Source organism: Dinoponera quadriceps, unplaced genomic scaffold (genome assembly GCF_001313825.1).
Source record: "Dinoponera quadriceps isolate SergipeBrazil2010 unplaced genomic scaffold, ASM131382v1 scaffold1750, whole genome shotgun sequence".
In the NCBI taxonomy this organism is placed as follows: Eukaryota; Metazoa; Arthropoda; class Insecta; order Hymenoptera; family Formicidae; genus Dinoponera; species Dinoponera quadriceps.
The window spans coordinates 1,100,949-1,119,238 of record NW_014556445.1 but is presented as its reverse complement, the minus strand read 5'-3'; the positions used below and the strand labels follow the sequence as shown (position 1 = coordinate 1,119,238).

At 46.3% G+C, this 18,290-nt stretch overlaps 1 protein-coding gene across 8 annotated transcripts in view; it reads right to left on the bottom strand.

Moving 5' to 3' along the window:
• Positions 1-18,290, bottom strand: part of LOC106747447 (sterile alpha and TIR motif-containing protein 1) — an 84,259-nt gene that overhangs the window by 2,703 nt on the left and 63,266 nt on the right. For 6 of the 8 annotated variants that reach the window (XM_014624964.1, XM_014624963.1, XM_014624959.1 and 3 more), the window contains 8 exons: positions 17,146-17,277; positions 14,695-14,930; positions 14,012-14,276; positions 13,256-13,423; positions 4,589-4,690; positions 1,179-3,176; positions 920-1,089; positions 526-747 (listed from right to left, as the gene is read on the bottom strand). In XM_014624964.1, coding sequence (XP_014480450.1) covers positions 558-747; positions 920-1,089; positions 1,179-3,176; positions 4,589-4,690; positions 13,256-13,423; positions 14,012-14,276; positions 14,695-14,930; positions 17,146-17,277 — 3,261 coding nt within the window. In that variant the 3' untranslated portion in view covers positions 526-557. Of the gene's footprint in view, positions 1-254; positions 292-525; positions 748-919; positions 1,090-1,178; positions 3,177-4,588; positions 4,691-13,255; positions 13,424-14,011; positions 14,277-14,694; positions 14,931-17,145; positions 17,278-18,290 lie in introns of all 8 variants that reach the window. The other 2 variants (XM_014624966.1, XM_014624960.1) reach the window with 2 other exon arrangements.

Sequence of the window (18,290 nt, the reverse complement as noted above, 5' to 3'; positions counted from 1 at the left end):
GGCTTGATCAAGAGACGCTTCATAGACGCTATAGATTATAAAGAACGCCCAACACCGATTTATAGTTCACCTAAACCCTCCACCTTGAATCGTACGTCTAGAACAGGTACATACATGCACGTGTGATGAAGCACATTTAAAACTGAAAGTATCAGGGACGAACCTAATGCAAGGATTTGGCAAAGCGACGGGGATGGTGATGAGAATTGACACCATTTATAAACATCAATGAAGAATTTGTATCATTGACTGACCTAGTCGCGATTGTCTTAGCGCGATTCGCAATCTTGGCTGCGTGAAAACAAAAAATTAGTTGCGTTAGTAGAGCTCGTCAGAAGTTAATGCTCCGAGATCGGTATGAATCGGCTCGGCAAGGTCTCGCAAAAAAACCAAGCGCAAATTGCTCGCCGGTCATTTCGTCCTCCATTCTCTCAGCGTTTAATTTCTTTCACTGGACTTTGACGAATCGATTCTCGTCGATCTCTTTGGTAATATACGTCACGCCAAATGTTCCGGAATAATTACCTGCTCGGTATGGCTGTGGGCGGGCCCTCTAGTCAGTCTCGCCCGCCCGTGGAATCCTTGTCGCTGCTCCTGCTCTCGTTGCTGTGCATCCGCTGGTAGCTGGGCGGCTGCCGTATGTTCGTGTTGCCCGGTGTGCTCGGCGTAGTCACATCCTTGGGCGCCATGCTGCGCGGGATCCCGCCGGACAGGTCAGATCTCATTGGTATTTCGCCTCGCATAAACCTTGAGCGTGAGAAGCAAAAACCATACGGTCACCTCGTATACGAGAGAGATACCGGCCTAATCTTTCAAAGATCAAGCTTCAGTATCGGACTTTAGCAGGAGGGATATTATTATAAGGGACTTTTGATTCTGAAACTACTTTCGGCGAGAGTTCGCAGGTTTCTCTTCTTACCTTTCCAATTTGTCTACGCAGGCGTCTTGATAGTCGTGAATCCAACGGACTCCGTTAAAGTGGCAGACCGCTCGCATATCCTCGGGAAGTTCCTCGGGCTCCGGCCATTGGAAGCACTGATCGATGATCGGGATTATGTTGCAGTCCGATTGCAACGCGGCAACGATTTCCTGCAAAGACACGACACGTCGTGAGTGAAAACGTTGCGTCGCGTCGCGCAATCCGTTGTATGCGCGAAGTTCTGACAACGATAACTCACTCTGTGAACCCAGTCCTTGCACTCGCTGTCTTGTATACACCTCTCCAGGGCCTGAGGCGTGAGCACAAGCAGGAAATGCTTCGCCTGCTTGATGCTGTGCAATAAGTTATTGTCGAATTTGCCGGCCTCGAGTCGCTCCACGTCGATAAACACGGAGAAACCGCGCAGCTGCAGGTGCACCTTCAGCAAGCTCGCGAGCTGCGAACCGTTGGACCTGCGATAGCTGACGAACACGTCGAGGCACTTGTCGGGAGACTCGTATTCGCACGAGCTGAACTGATTGTGCTGCATATTCTTGATGGCGTTCAGTATCCTGAGACGGTGTATGCTATTGGTGATGCCGCACTCGGCCAGTAGCTGATCCTCGGAGAGGTTGCGTATCGATTCCTTGTCCACGCCGGCGTTCAGCATGCCGTACGTGTAGATGGAGAACTCCTGACCGATCGACTGTAGGAAGCTGTTGAGATTGCCGGTGTCGCGGCTGCTGTAGTCGGCCATCTTCTTCAGGTTCTGCAGCTCACGGGCGAATCGCCGGCGCATTATGCCGTTCGTCAGGCCGATATCCTCGCGTAGGTTCTCCTCGGTCAGCTGCAACAGCAGGTCGCCGTCCACTCGGCTCTCCACGAAGTTGGTCGCGCATTCGGCGAAGCCGATTTGCTTCACCCACTCTCGGACGTCCTCGGTGGACCAGAGAGGCACTTGCTGGCTGAGCTTGTGAGGGATTTCTTCGCCGATCAACCTCAGAGCCTGCGCCGCGTACTTTGAGGCGATGGCGTTGGGACAGCTGGCGACTTTCTTCAAGGGCTCGATCGCGCCGATCGCCCTGAAGATCTCGGTGTTACCCTGCCTCTGCTTGATGCCGGCCTCCATGCAGAAGTGGAAGGCTGCTAGGTTTCTCGCTTCCTCTCGCTTCGAGCTCAACACCGGCACCAATCGCTCCAGCCAGTTCTTGCTCTGGCCGTGAGCGTGAGCGAGGTTCGACTTGGCGAACTCGTAAGGATTGTGCGACGTGACGAAAGGCTCGACGAGGTCGAGGGTGCCGGACTTGAGCACAGCCGCCTCGATCTCCTTGTTGGCGACCAGCACGGCGATCGCCAGGCAGGCGTAGTACTTGATGTTGTCGTCGTTGTGGAAGGCGAGCGGGAACAGCCACATCGGCACCTTCCGCTTGATCATCGCTTCCTGGTTCTCGGCGCCGCCGTACAACGACAGATTCGCCAGGGCGCCCGCGCAGTGTCGCAGCGTCTCCACGTCGTTCTTCCGGCACTCGAACAGCACCGCGTCGAGTCCGCCCAGTCGGATTACGTCGCTGCATGTGCCCTCGCTGTGCTTGAACAGGTGCTCGAGGATGCCGGTGCCGACGCGCGAATGGTCCACCGAGTTCGCGTTCTTCGTGCACACGCACGCCACGTTCACCACCTTCTCCAGGCCGTTCTCCACCACGTGGGCGCGATTTTCCGTCGTGAGGCATTGCTCCAGCAGCCTCGCCGACGAGAACTGCAGTTCGTGGTCGTTCGCCACGCAGTTGGACATGAGAAGATCGAGGCCGCCGCGGGTTCTCAGGGTGTTGCACAGGGTATAACCGAGCTCGTGGCCGTGCGTCGGCACCGCCCACGCCTTCCTGATGATCTCGTTCACTCTGTTCAGCAAGAGCGGCGCCTTGCCGTTCCTACCGTCGTTCGCCTTCAGCCTCTCCACGAAGCTGTCGAGGAAGCCGCAGTACTTGGCGATCGCGCGGTCGACGTCCTGCGCATTCGATTTCGAGCAGAGCAGGTCGAGGTCGTCCAACGGCAACGACAGCAACTCGTCCTCCGCCGGTCGTATGCCGTTCATCAGCTGGTTCACCGCGCTCGCCGCGCTGATCATCGACGATTTCGAGGTGACGCCCTTGGACGCAATCGTGATGCTCGACTGAGAGCTGGCGGCTATGTGCTTCTCGTGGTTGAAGATGCCGGTCGACGTGACCGTCTGCCGTTGTTGTTGCGCCGCCATCGCTTTCTGCGGAGTGACAATCGTCGGTTATCATGCTGAGATCCTGAGGATCGTTTCTCTTTAGGAAGATCTTTAAGGACATTGCCGAATCTGAGGACCGATCGGGAACTTGGATTTTGCTGGAAATTGAAGCTTGGGACTGCGGATGCTCTAGACTGTCTATTCGTAATATTAATTCACGCAAATTAATAAACAAATAATGATTTTCAAGTTACAGCAATAACACCAAACATTCTGTAGATGCTAAATGCTATTCAAGTTCACTTAGATTATTCGCAGCTACACTGAGAAATCCACTTAGATGTTTCGAACTAAATTCTTGCTTGGATATGGGCAAGCGAATATTTTGATTGTGAGAACCAAAGTTTGGTTCTATGAAACGAAAATGAAAAAGGTTTGCTTCAGGGGACCAAATTTCGGTTCTCACAATCGAAACATTTGTTTGACCATATCCAAACCAAGAATTTAATTTGGGTCAACTAAACGGGTCTCTCAGTGTATTTTAGTATTACGCGCGGCCGGATAAAAAGTCGTCGCTCATCGGAACTTCACGCCACGACCCATCCGTTCGCGTTTACCATTCGCGAGTCGAGACTGCACTTCCGCAGCATCATTTCGGACGATCGTGCTTCTCTAGCTTCTCTCGAGCGCGTGTTCACGTATCGACTGGGGCCCGACGTTGAGCTCGCCGGCGTTTAAATCGCGTGCGTCCGCATCGTATGCGCGGGTGTAGAAACGCATTACGCGCAGATGTAGCCTCGCGTGCCAAAATGCGGCAGACCGCATTTTCCAACGTCGTTAAGGATGACGATTTACGGTTTCGACTACCGGCGCGACCACTGCTGGTTTACGCCCGTTTTTTGGTGATCCGCCAGAAGTGCTCGCTGGTCGAGAATATCGCGTCTCGACCTTTTCCACGAAGCGGAAATAATACATCGTGCGATCTCCAGTCGGCCGTGGGAGATTCCGTAAGGCGAGAAGACGAAATATCCGTGCGAGAAAATAATTTCAGAACAATTGCATTTGTTCGCAATTTTTCTAATCAAGGAATACGTGCGAGGGAAGCTTTCAGCAGGGTGTCGTTTTTTCAGGGGGAACCCAAATCGAAATTTTAGTTCTACTTTAAGTTTTCAATAGGTCTTCTATTGCGTCCCTTTGATACTACAAGTGGGAAATTATTCCCACATTTTCCACTTGAAGACTTGAGGTAGAATTAAAAATTTTTCCCTGGCTGGATAAATTCTAAATTCCTTTTGCAATACCAAATGAGTTCTATTAGTGCTCCTTTGATGCTACAAATAGGAAGTTACTTCTATTTCCCCTACTTGAAGACTTAATGTAGAAGTAAGTAGACTTAACAGGAAAACTAAACTTTCAACCCGGGAAGCCGCAAAATATCGATCGGGTTGTTCGCTTACCTTCTCCGAGCTGAACGAATCGCTCTGAAGCTTCATGGTGGACGCTGCCACGTTGTTGCTCTCCTGATGCGACAGGTCGCCAGCTTTCAGGCTTCTCTGCTCCTGAAGCAGAAAAGTGTATCCTTGTAACTGCTAGCGATCCGGAAGATACACTTCGCACATGCGAGGGATTAAGGGGATTTTTCATCTCGATTCTCTCGAGCGATTTCTCACTCCCTCGGCTCTCGTTTCGCGAGGAGGTCGTCTCGAAATCGAGCGAGAGGAAACATCCCGCGGCAAAGCACGACAGATACGAGTACAACGCCGAACCGTGGCGCGTTGCACGGAATTAGCGTATTATCGAAGGTCCACTTATGCCGCGTTCGCGAACGACGCTAATTCGCAGTGGCTGATACGAGATAGCATCATAGAGAGCACAACAGTCGCACTGTACTCGAGATGATTTTTCCTTTTCGGCGGCTCGAGGGCAGCCCCGCAACACGCATTTCGCGCGCAATAACACATAATCGGTTGCGCGCGTTGCTTTCGATCGCTCGCCCGACACTTATTATCACACAATCGAAACGACACGATAATAAATATTGCACGTGTATCTTGGGATACTGATCGCACATTCCTTCCAGTCGGATGTTTCGGCGTTCAATCGAATGAGCAATTTTCCTCCGGAACAATGTTATCGCGCGTTATCAAAAATAGCGCGTCGTGATATCGACCAGTCGACTTATCAGAATCGCCGCTTTTTTGCACGTCACCGAGGTATAGGGGAGCAGTCTCCCCCGCGAGATTTCGCGACACAATGATCCGCTTTGTGAAAAGCTCGTTTCGAATGTCGACCTCTCTTCCTCCCTCTTTCGCGTTCTCTGACGATCGACGTATTCCTCTAAATATAATTCGTATCGTCGCGCACGGCGACGCCTGTTACGCGACATATTAAGTTCGTTCGTTCTCCTCTCCTCGCTGTACTCGAGCTTGCTGCCTTACTTCGCGATTCATGACGTCGACGATAATGCGTGAACGCGTATCGAACAGGGACAGAGTTACAATCTCGGTTTCATTGGTGAGAATCGCCCGACGGTTGCAGTCGATGCACTCTGCAGCAAAGTATATTCGTCAACCCGCGAGCGATTAAGGAGGTTTGAGTGTTTCATAAAATATAAGATAAATCTGTAATATATGTATATATATGATGCAAAATTTAACCGAACTAACAATGTGTAACCAAAAATTTCAATAATCTCCACCGCATCCCATTTCCGAAATATTTAATTATAAATTTGTATGTGCAAGTATGTAGAGACCTCGTAATACAACAAATTTCTTCTAATTTGATATATTTGTGTATGAATAGTATTGTGTATGATATAGAAAACAAATGTAATATTAGAGACTAATATATAGATATTATAGATAAATTTGAAAATAATTAATAATTTCGTTTTAAAAATATATAATAATGGAAAATTTATAATTTATAGTAATATTCGACGCATATACACACACACATATACATATTATTCAACTTCTTTCAAATTAACAGTTACTATTTGGATAATGAAATAAATGTATAGAAATGTATAACTTTGTTTGATAAGTAATAATTTATGGTTTTCCTAATGCACCACTGAAAATACGGCACTTAGTAGACAAATCTCCTCAATCGCAGCCGCGAATATTCTCTCACGCGTTCCGTCTGCCGCTTGTATCTTGGCCATCTCATCTCGTGATCAGTTCGCGTTATTTTTTCTTTTCGTGGAAGCGCAGATATTCGCGTGGATTTTCTGCGCGGGCGACTTCTTGTTTACGAATGATGAATATCCGATCAGGCGCGGGAGAAAGAGACCAGCTTCGTTTTATTCTCGGACTCCGACTCGGTCGCTCGCGATATTTCACAAAGATTCCCCGAAAGCGTGGTAAATAAAATACGCGGATTTTAAATGAACGGTTCTCCGATGACGGTCATTAGTTATTTTCACAGGCGGTTTGCGTCCCACGAGAATCGTTCTACGCACTCGTCCCGTCGCCGATCGGTTTGTCGCGATGAAAAATTGATGAGAAAAACTCCTCATCGTTAGGATGATTATTGAATCGTTCAAACAAGAGTCAAAATTTCGACTTACCACTTGTGAGCGATCGAATTGTTTCCGATGCAATATTCCACGGCGGATCGGCCACGGCGCGCTCATATTCGTCGGAAAATTCGCATCACTTTTTTAAAAGTTGACGTAGATAATTATACTACTCGTTAATTATTTGCAATTCTTTAATTACCTGCAACTCACATCGCGCGAGAAAAATATTTTTACGGAGAAAAAGAGCGTAAGAAAACAAATTAGTTGGGGTGAAATCGTCCGCCGCCGACCGAGTCACTTTTGACCACGTCCAAATGAAAATTATTTTTAATTCCGTTCGTTGAACACGTTTGAGAGATGAGAATTCGAGATTCGCGAATCAACCCTCGAAATAACTGAAGAGGTGAAACGTGGTTCGCGATCGAGCCGTCGATGAGCTATAGATCACCGCGAGTCGCGAGCGTGATGGCAGCGCGGCACGAACTAATCTCAGCTGCGTTTAAAGCACGATTCACTACCCCGACAGTTTAATTTCGTTACGCCCATCGTATACGTTGCACCGAGGCAGAGGGAGAAAGAGAAAAGAAGGGTGGGCGGTGGGGAAGAAGAAAGAGAGGTGCATTTTGTGTGACGTAATTGGTGTAATGGCTTTTTAACAGCGGTCTCCTAGTTGCATCGTTGCTATTTTTCGACGCCTAGAAATAGTTCGCGCGAGTCACCCGCGAATGGCTCGTTCGATCCGTTTCACGCTCGCTGACGACGTCAAAGACACCGAGAAACTCTTGATCTACCGTTCGCAACTCCGCAATTTGCAACTTGGATTTACGTTCCCGACGTGGCAGCTCCGGCGAGATTGTGTTATCTCGGTAATGTTCAACTGAATACGTTGGAGCAATTATAGTTCGGGCAATCTTATATCTCTGGATCTCTCTCTTATATTCGATACTTGGAAAATACGTTGCCTATTTTTTTATTTTGCTTTCATTCGTGTCAAATCATTTCGAGAAAAATAGCTCCTGAAATTTATATTTTAAAATATAGGTAGACACACATGATCAAATGCATGCCAAATAAAAATCCCGAAATTTGATAAGTAGGACAACATTTCGAAAAGTCAGAATTCCGAAAATTGAATATCGAGACAACCTCACGAAATATTGAAGAGAATTATAACTTGACAAAATTATTTCATTTTCCTCCAATATTTCAGGAAATTGTCCCGGTACTCAGTTTTCGGGATTGTAACTTTTCGGAATGTTGTCCCACTTCTTTCAAACTTCAACTTCTCAAATGTTGTCCTACTTTATGAATTTTGATATTTTTGGAGGAGGGGAGGAGAGTATGCATGTCTACTAAAATATGTTTCGATGATCAATCAAGAAAATATTGACTCTAACCAAAAACTAATTTAAAAAAAATTAAAATCGCTGATTTTGAGATTTCCGTATATACGAAACAATTCCGTTGTTCCAAAGTTATCCCCGTACGTTCGATATCAACGCGCATCTTCGACGATTGAAATCGAAGTCGTTCACATCGGGCTGGCGCGTAATCTCGCGTTGATGACTGTTTTCCAAAACGCGTGCCATTTATCATATTCTTATCAAGCTCTTATCAGCGTCAGCTTGTATCGGTCTCCAGTTTCGACGGTGCCCGTATCTATCTTTTTCGGGAAAATCTGCCGCGGCCTTTGCGTGTCTCTCGCGACATGCGTCCTTGAAGAACGTCGCGGTCGGTTGCGGCCGGCAATTTACTTAGCTAACTGCGAGTGCTCTATTTCGGTTCTAGCCAGGTATCGGCGACACCTAGTCCACTCCTCAGCGTCGTCGTCTCCTGGCACAGCTCACCCTCTTACCGAAATCTGAACGATGATCTCACGTCTCGTCGCATTGCGTCGCATCGCGTCACGTCGAGGTGTTGAATGAGCGGCTGACAACGCGCAAACTAGACAATAACAATAACTGGCAGTCGCTGACAAAATGCACGCTGGTCCTATTATTAACATCCTTGTTGCTCCTCGAGATGTATACCCTGCTTAAGACACCAGGAACTATCATTTGAGAGCAGTAAGACTGGCCAAAAAATCGGTGATTCATAAGAAATCTCTCAACGAGGAAGGACAGACGACCCCGTATAGCACGAATATCGAAGAAGCGAGTTCTTCGTTTCACAACTTCTCAGTGAGAAAGAATAACGCGAAGTTGTCCGTTTTACACAGAAAAAACTCAGTTTCTGCAAATAAATAGGGATCAGATGAAAACTCGATAACAAGAAACGATATTTCTGTTACCGCGATTGAGACATTCAGTTCTGCAGTATACTAAAGTGAGCCTTCCCTGTACTAAACTAAAATATCTACAATCCACAGGAGAAAAGAATAGATAAGTTGGAGGAATATCTGTCTCTTTTGTACATACGACTATGATAAAGAGAAAGATATATCCAGAACACGTGTATCCTTTTCTACAAATGGGACACCTCCACTCCTTGGTGGCTCACCCCATACTATAGATTGAATGGATTGAAAACATTCGTGTAAACATATCAAGCTGTACTAAAACTTCGTTTGAGACAACCGAGAGCAATTGATTGAATAGAAACCTCGTATAGAAATCTTTCTATTTCTACAGTCGAGTTTTCGCCTGGTCCCCAGTCAACGGAAAATTCAATTAGACCAACGGAATTGATTTATCCGTGTACGCTTATCGTCCATTCGATGATGAATTCTCGAGGCATCGAATCGTACCATCTGCGAAATACCGTAGATTCGGGTATAACGAGGGTGACGGTCACGGCATCTCGGGAAAAAGGTCCGCGTCAATTTCGACAATTGATGTCCCATGTAACCTCAACACGCGAACCAACTGACCAACCGACAACAAGCAACGTCGCGCACCAACTGATCGTCCTCGAAGAGGGTGGTGGCGGCTTATCGACCCGAGGGTTGCGCTCGGTCGAATCGCCTTTGCCTTGGCTGTTCCCGTGACTACCCTCCCGTTCGTCATGGAAACGGAGGGTGGTAAATTTCGCGGAAAAGAATGCAATACAGTACATACTTCGCTGACGTAGTCAGACTTCTGTTGTGTTTGTCGAGTAGAGAAGAGGAACGTTATTTTCTCGACATAGTGGTGACGGTAACGCAATTTCGACGATATTTACTTCGAATTTAGAAAGACAAACAACAAAGGGGAGACTGAAGTTATCGATGTCCTTACTCGGTTCGTAATATTCAAACGGATCAATATGGAAGGCCTTGTCATAGACTTATATATTTAGGTCCATATTTTGAACTCATTTTTATCGATAAAAGTGTCTTAAATGTGGTTTCTCAGTCAATTAGGTGATCCTAAGCCACTTTTAGAGGCACTTTTAAAAGAGAGTTCAGAGTATGGTCCACAGATTGGCTTTTTATGACAGCTCGCAAGATAAGACCGAAGAATAGCTGTATTGCCCTTCCACTGTCCGCAGGCATGCTATCCTCGTCGTACATAAAGAAAAGTGGAGATTTAAGAATGAAGCTTGAAAAAGATGGATTGCCTGTGATATATGCTACTTCTCTCTCTAATCAGGGCATGCAGCCTCTTGTGCTAAGTGCTAAGTCTATGTGTATAAATCTATAGTCGTTGCATGTAATCTTGTACAGCCGGCGTCATGTATGTTATACTATTCTCAAGACGGAAAATTACATGAATTTCAGCTGTATAATGCTGTGTAATATATAAGGTTGAAAATCGCATAACTGACGCTAATTATAATGATAGGTTTGTAATGACTCTAATTACAATGGTTTCGATCTTATATGTGTATAAAAGTATATAAGGCTGAAAATTGTGCAATTCTCAATCTAAAAAATGATACAGCATGCACTGAGAAAAGGATTTTTACAAATTGAATAAATTTGAACTCATCCAAACTAATTTCATCATTGGCATGTTTTAAAGAAATTAATGTTTCGATTAATAAATACGATTGTTAGACTTTTCAACGAATACGTATCTTTATTTTAAACAAAAGATTTGTTTAAAATGAAAGATAATTTTCTTATAAAGAAATTATTTGTTTTATTTTACATATTTATTGTGATGAAATAATATTTTATTTGGTTAAAAGATATTATGTCAAATAATAGCGTTCTTTCTTTTAAATAATAGATTTTCCTTGAATGAGACAATGCAATTTTTACTGAAACAAATAATATTTCGTATATGTTGTTTCTATGAAATAAATTTTAGTTGAATAAATAGAAATATTAAATCTAAAGAAACCTTTTACTCTGTGTGCATGACGCCGACAGTACATGCATTCTATTTATTGATCATGCTGAATATCACGAGCTAAGCAATGTGCCGATCTTAGAGTCAACCGTTTCAAAGTAAAAATCGCGCGAATCCCGATTGTTTACTAATATATAATAAAAATATTGCAATATATTTCTCTACGATGTGCCGCGGTCAAACAAAGATCAGCAAAACGGTCGGACCCGGATTTTCACCCGTTCCGAAACTCGTTCTGAAACTCGTAAAATTAAACAACGCCGCAATCTTTCTGCCGGCGACCGTATGCACCAATTTCGAGATCGGTTGCCGCGATCTTAGCCGCAACGCGACTACCGAAAACGATTTTACTCATCGACTTCGCGGCATTCGTCGTTACTCCGTCGACGACAGCATCGTCCTACCGAAATCCGGTGACATCTATCGAGCGAGCTGGGAAACGTGCAGATAAGTGCATCGGAATGCACTTATCACAAGCGCATGCATACACGGTCATACGTGCGTATCGCGCAACTCGATAAGTCGCGGCTCCGAGCGAGGCAACGCGGCTTGAAAAGTTGCTCTTGGCTCACGAACGCGTACACTATTAGCGTGCTGAAGGATTTCCGGCCAAACCGACGCGCCGAAGTGACTTCGGCACGATGAGAAATTCCATCGCAACGGTAAAGTTTGATACACGAGGGCGCAAGGCCGACACGTGGGGTCAAGGATAACGTGCGCGCTCGTCAAAATAATGACCAACACACCCACGAACGAAACGGCACGCAAGCGTTTCGCGAACCGCACGCACGTGCGAGCGAGCGAGCGAGCACCTTCTAGTGCTCGGGGAGCACGAAGATTTAACATCCTTCCGAGCTGGCTGAGGAGAACTTTGTCGCCGTGGCCCACGCGAGTCACGCGAACGCGCCATCAAGGAGGAAACGGCGCGTCCGGAAGATTGACTACTTTTTGCGGAGCAACGCGAAGGCCGAGAGAGCACTTATCTAATCAGACTGAAGCGAAGAAGACGTTGTTTTTATAAAGTAACAAGGTTGGCTGATCTAACGCGGATCTCGAGGATTGAAGCACGCTTCGCACCGTCCGGTGAAGTCGCGTTCGGAAAATGCAACGCGAGGCGCGTCGTATTCGCGCGGCGTTCTCGCGCTTTCGCCGCGCGTGTGTCCGAGCAGCGAGCGTAATCTCAACCTTGACTATCAGTCAAGGCGATTTCGCAAAAGAGAAGAGCGCACGCGCGTATGTACGCGCATCATCATGTACGCGATCGAGAGACGGAAAGTTCGAGAGTAATCTCGTAATCGAGACGCTGTGCGCGCGCTCCGATGAGGAGGAATCATTGGCTCGCATTCAAAAATGCTATCCGCACGCGCTGACTCAAGAGCTACGTAGCCGACCTAGCTGAATTCGCATTCGCCCTAAATTTAGACGACACGTCCACCGTAAATACTCGCGGGAGAGCTTGAACCGCGATAGCCGAATCGCGCGGTATCTCCGGCGCGAGCTCCGCTCCAGTTTCCGCGCGTTTATAGCCTAATCGCGACGCGAATGAACGCCTCTCCTTCCCGCGAATCACTTATTGCTCTCGCCCGCTTCATTTCCTCGATCGCACTTCCCCGCAGACGTCGTCCAAGGAGACCTCATACGTTCCAGATTTAATCGACCCTTACTCGACCTTTTCGTCGGAACCGGTCCCGCAGCGGGTTATTCGCGGTCGGCTCGCAGCTGATTCTCGACGCACGGCGCAGGGAAACACGCGCGTCGAGGAAAACGCGACGCGCGTGTCAACGACCCGCGCGCGCTTTATTCGCGCGCGGTTTCCGTCGCAAGCCTCGTGCCAAACTATTCCGCGTGCGAATCGCCGCACCCAGAGAGAGAGAGAGAGAGAGAGAGAGAAAGACAGGCTTCTCGCCCGATCCTTTTGTCACCTAAACGAGAAAGGTCAGGCTCGCCTCGAAGCGTCTCGGGGAGCCTTGGAGGATTCTCCTTTGTCCACCCACGCGTTCGCGCCGGCTTTTTAACGCGCGCATCGTTTGCACAGGAACGCGCGAGTCTTTAATTGCTGGCGTGTGACTCGCGCGATGCCGATCTTATAATTTCGTTACTTTTCACTTTGTTTCGCAAAACCGCCTCTTTCGCACGTGCCAGTCTTATTTTTCTCATGTTATTTGCCGCTCCGTATAAGTACAGCTGCCGAAAGTTCTTTATCGAGTACTGTACCACGCTATTCGTTAATCCCGCTGCATCGGAAAAGGACAGTTTCTCCACACAGGATTCGCTGCGGATTATTCCGTCACAGATTTCTATTTACTCAAAACGTCGTCACTTACCCTCGCGGAAGCGACGCTCTTCTCCGCGGAGACGCCGTCGAGCTCGACGCGCGCCCTCGCCGCTGTCGCGGCGCTCTGCTCTTTGTATGACACATCGCCGGCTTGGAGGGCCCTCATCTCGGCACTGTTCGCTGTCGCCTTCTCGGCGCTGAATCCATCCGTGACCACCTAATGCAAACAGATCGATGATTAGATGCAAAACGAGATAAGAGACACGACGACATTCGTCGTACGTTGTGAGAACACGAACGGATCTTCGAATGTTTTTCGCGAGATTCAGCGTCCTCGCGAAAGGATCGATCATTCTTCAAAATCCGAAGGACGGAGAGAAATCGTTTCTAACGCCGTGATATGTTCCGACATCGAGCATAGGTCTGACGTTTTCTTGCGCGTAATGCTTTACCTAGAGGCAGAGTCGCAGGCCTTGACCTAGACTACCTGGAGGAAGCCGCACCTCGGGCAAACATTGCGCAGCTCTGCTTTGCGCGTCTAACATTGTCGTCGGACGCATCGGACGCGATTCGATCGGCAAGTTCCCGGTTGAAGCGTTCACGCTTGATTCTTATTACGACGCGAGTTCCGTTTTAACTCGGATTAATAATAAGTAAAAATAATCTGTTCCAATTGATAATGCGTATGTGTTGGCGACTGATAAAATTTACTTTTAAATAAGATGAAAAATTAAATAACTCTTGACATAATAAAGATGATGACTCTTTTGTGCGGAAACGTCAGATGCGTTGTGAGAAATATTACCTTCGTCTTAGAAGCGCTGGTCATCTTCTTCTGCTCGAACTTCATGGTTTCTTGACCGGCGGGTAAATTCGCCATGTTCGATATGTTCGACATGCTGATCGGCGGGCTCATGCCGTGAAGATTGTTCAGAGAATTCAGCGTGCCCAATTGTGACGGGGAACCGCCTGCCAACGCGACAGCGTCGCTTACGGGCGGCGGCGTGTCTGGATCTGGAAACGTCACCAGCGGTTCCGTCAGATCGGTCTCCTCCGGTCCGTTGCCGTCTCTGGAAAGTTCAACGGGAGAACCCGTGAGCGGTGATTCCAGCAAGATAATCACGTCGGGAACATCTCTTCGCGAAACGAGGCAACGCGTTAAGCATAATCCGACAGTCTCGAGAAAAGTCACGATTAACGCTTACGCGAAAATACTCACGATCGACTCGAACGCCTCGGAGTTCTCTCTCGGAAAACGCTCCAAAAGTAACCGTAAACTAATCGTTTCCACGAGAGAAACTCATGAAACGCGCGCATCACACGTTTTCTTGAAACGCCCGCGCGCGACACCGCCGCATCTCCGTCTCTCGGTATCACACTCACTTTTGAAACGTTGTATCGCCACTGTAAACACTCCTTTGTACGTCCAACGCTCTGATGAACCACTCTATTTTTTCGTACGAGAATCTGATTTCTACTGCGACCAACCTGTCTACGAGGTTCTCCATGCTGTTGCGCAATCGCTGCGAGAAGTTGGTGGATATGTTCTTCATCTCCGAGATGCCGCGCTTGAGTTCCGTCAGGTCGCTCTTCATCGAGCTCGCTTTCATCTCACTCGATGAGGACGATGTGAGGATCCTCTGCGAGGACTTGGCCACCCTGCTTGAGCTGCTGCTGCTGGTGCTGGTGCTACTGCTGCTCTGGCTCTGGTTCGTCGTCAGCATCTGCCGAGTCAAGAGCCGTTTTCGTTCTATTTAAGATCCACGTGAGATGACTCACTCGCTCCCTCCGTCGCCCCCCCGGTCCTACCTATATCTTTCTCTTCATCGTTCCACCTCACCGTTGAATACTCGAAATTGTATTTATATAGACGCGTGTAGTTTACTATACATATGAGTGTGCAAACAGAGACGAGTATATTTCGTACGAGTTCTCGTTCGAATTCGTTTCACTATAAGGAACTTCTTTTTACTAAAGTCACTTCCCGTTGCGAGGAAGTCGAGTAAATGATTTGTACAATTCGAAGACACGCTTCGAATGCACGATTCTTCGGGAAAAGAGAGAAAGCCGTTTGGGAAGACTTAAAGGGAAGAAGGTAAACAGCATTCGTACGAGTAATATAGCGTAGCAATGACAGCTGGCGGTTGGCCAAGAGTCATCAGCAAGAGGCGGGATGCGACATGACGCCAAGTCTGCGTGTACCAAAAGGGCCCGGATAAATTTAGAAAGAGGCAACGTTCTCTCGAAAGAAAGGCAGGAAAAGGAGGTGGGACAAGGGACCTTGAAACACGGTACCAAGGTTCACGTCGATTGCGCGAAGCCAGCCTGCAGCGGGAAAAAAAAAAACATACGTGGGCGGTCAACAAGTTGCGTAAAATACGATCGAGCGAGCGAACGATCGTCGTCGTCGGCGCCGCTGATTGCTCGATGATTGGAGATGGACCGACGAGTGGGTAGCCACTTCAACGTTGGACGTGCGGCACGTGTCGCGTACCGACCATCGGACTCAAATCGAACAGCCGCGTTTAAGTGCAGAATGTACTTTACGTATTAAATACACTCGTCTGACTTTCGAGTTCGATTCGAGTTCAACGAAGAAGATAAATTTAACAAAGCATTTCGCACCTTTTTCGCAACTTTTATACACTGAGAAAAAGTACTTACACAATTTTTTATGAAAGAAATATCAGGCTTATTTCACAGAAACAAAGTTTATTTCTGAGATATGTCTTAAATCTCACAAATAAATTTTTAAGTACTTTTATCGGTGCACACACTATGAAAAAAAGTCTTAGAAATTTATTTCTGAAATATAAGGTTTATTTCACAGAAATAAACATTTAAATACGGCAAAATAAAATTTTATTCATAGTAATAAATAAACCAATTAATAAGAAAACTTAAGTATATTTCACAAAAATATATATTTCGTCATCACGGTCAAATTTTTTTTCTAACTAATAAATATCGAAGAAAATATCATTCATCAAGAAACATTTACTTCAATTTCAATTTCTTTTTCTCAGTGCACTAAGAGAAAAGTACTTAAAAATTTATTTACAGAAGGGGACATAAGATTTATTTCGCAGAAACAAGATTCATTTCTGTGAAATATACCTTACAAATAAATTTTTAAATATTTTTTTCAGTGTGTTTTCATCGATAATTCGGATATCGAGAATCACGAATTCCCGGGAATGGGTATTTTGCGAGTTACGACAAGGAAAAAAAACTGCGCGAAGTCGATTGGTTTGTGCTTGGAAGCGTGCGTGATGACGGCAATTTATTTTCGGCAGTTGTAGCACAGATGATCATCGACATTATCACGACGGGTGAATAATTCGAAATTTCCGTGTCGCGAGCGCTTTCAGGAAATCTGTCTCGGATGTGGGCGTCGGAGGCGTCGCGGCACCTAAAATCGTGTTTCTAGCGACGTCGCTGACGCAGAGCTCGGCGCAGATTAAAGGCCGAGTTAATCTTCGAGATTAGAAGAAATACTCGCGAGAAAGGTGATGATCGTGTATTTTCTTTGAAGCGACGGGGCCAGGCAAATATCGCGACACATTTCGTGTTTTAACGCTGGATCGGTGACGACGCGACGAAATAAAACTTACTCGCGCGAGTTTAATTAATTTTCCCGTTTTAATTTTCAAGATTTCGCTGGAACGATGCGAGAAACGATAATTCGCAAACTCGTAAAAAGTCGTTTTTACTTTAAAACCTAGCGGGAGACCGTTAAAAGCGTTGTTACGGTACGTGTTAATTAGCGGAAGATATTCGAAAGAAATATGAGCCTCGTGTGCGGAAATACACCTGACGTCGGTATATTTTTTCCTTTTTTCGCAGAATCGCGACGTTTTCGCAGCGTCTGCGCAAATATTTGACAACCGACAAGAGAAAGAGACAGGGGAGAAAGAGAGAAGGAGCGAAGATAATCACCTGCGACGACGTAGTGACCTGCGGATGATGGCTGACATGTGCCCTGCCGGTCACCAGGTTGTTCTTCTTCTGGAAATTCTCCATGACGGTCTGCATGTCCCCGTTCTCGCCCTCTACTGGGAACTCAGACATCTGTAACGAGATCAGCGGCATCGTTAATAAGATCGCGCAAAATAGATAGATAGGTAGAAAGAAAATAGTGTTTATTTCATATTAAGGAAAGCCCTCTACGGACAAATAAAATACATGATGGAATCAAAAAGAAATTACATTATTTTCAATTAAATTAAAAATCATATTAAACAAGATGATAATTCCGAAATACGGAGAAACAAAACCGCAAGAAAATAAGCTATAAATATAAATTTACATTATATATACATATATATATATATATATATATATATAAATAGAGCAATATGTGTGTGTGTGTATATATATATAAAAGATTAAACTATAAATGAAAATGTAAATGTTTAAGTTAACGTGCAAGATAAAGGAATTATTAGTTAAAGAGAGAGATTTAGTGCGAAAATATTTTGTTTTTTTCCGATGATAAAATGCGCGCTAATTAAGTCCGTACATCGTCGTCGAATTGTCGCGTAGATTCGCCGAGTGCAAGGGCCTAATAATAAGCATTGGGGAAATGATAGGCAATTCGAGTTTGGCAAGAGCCAAAACGCGAAGCCGGTAAGATCTCATAGCGGCGCTCATAGCTACGATACGAACGATTGGACTGCGAAACGCGTGCTCGCGCGCTGCACCCGTAAACGAGCGGAATATGCAAAGCGAGCCCACGCGCGCGCGTGCGTTCGTTAATAAAAAAAAGTTCATCGCGCGAAATGAACCCGGATCTGGAACTCGCGAAACGACCCGTTTATCGGGTTAACGATCAAGCTTTCCAGTCGCGACTCTGCACCGATTCCTCGTCCACGTGGAATACTAAGCTCGCTGGCGGAAATGTTTGAGGCCATCCGAAAGATCGGCACAACTGCCGGGTGTTGTTCGCGCACGTCACGTCATGTCACGCACGTCTCAAGGATGATCTTTAGAAAATTATACTACAAGAGTAAGGATAATAAATGAGAATAATAAAATATTCTAATATCTGAGAGGGATGAATGGAGAACAGGAAAGTTAACTCT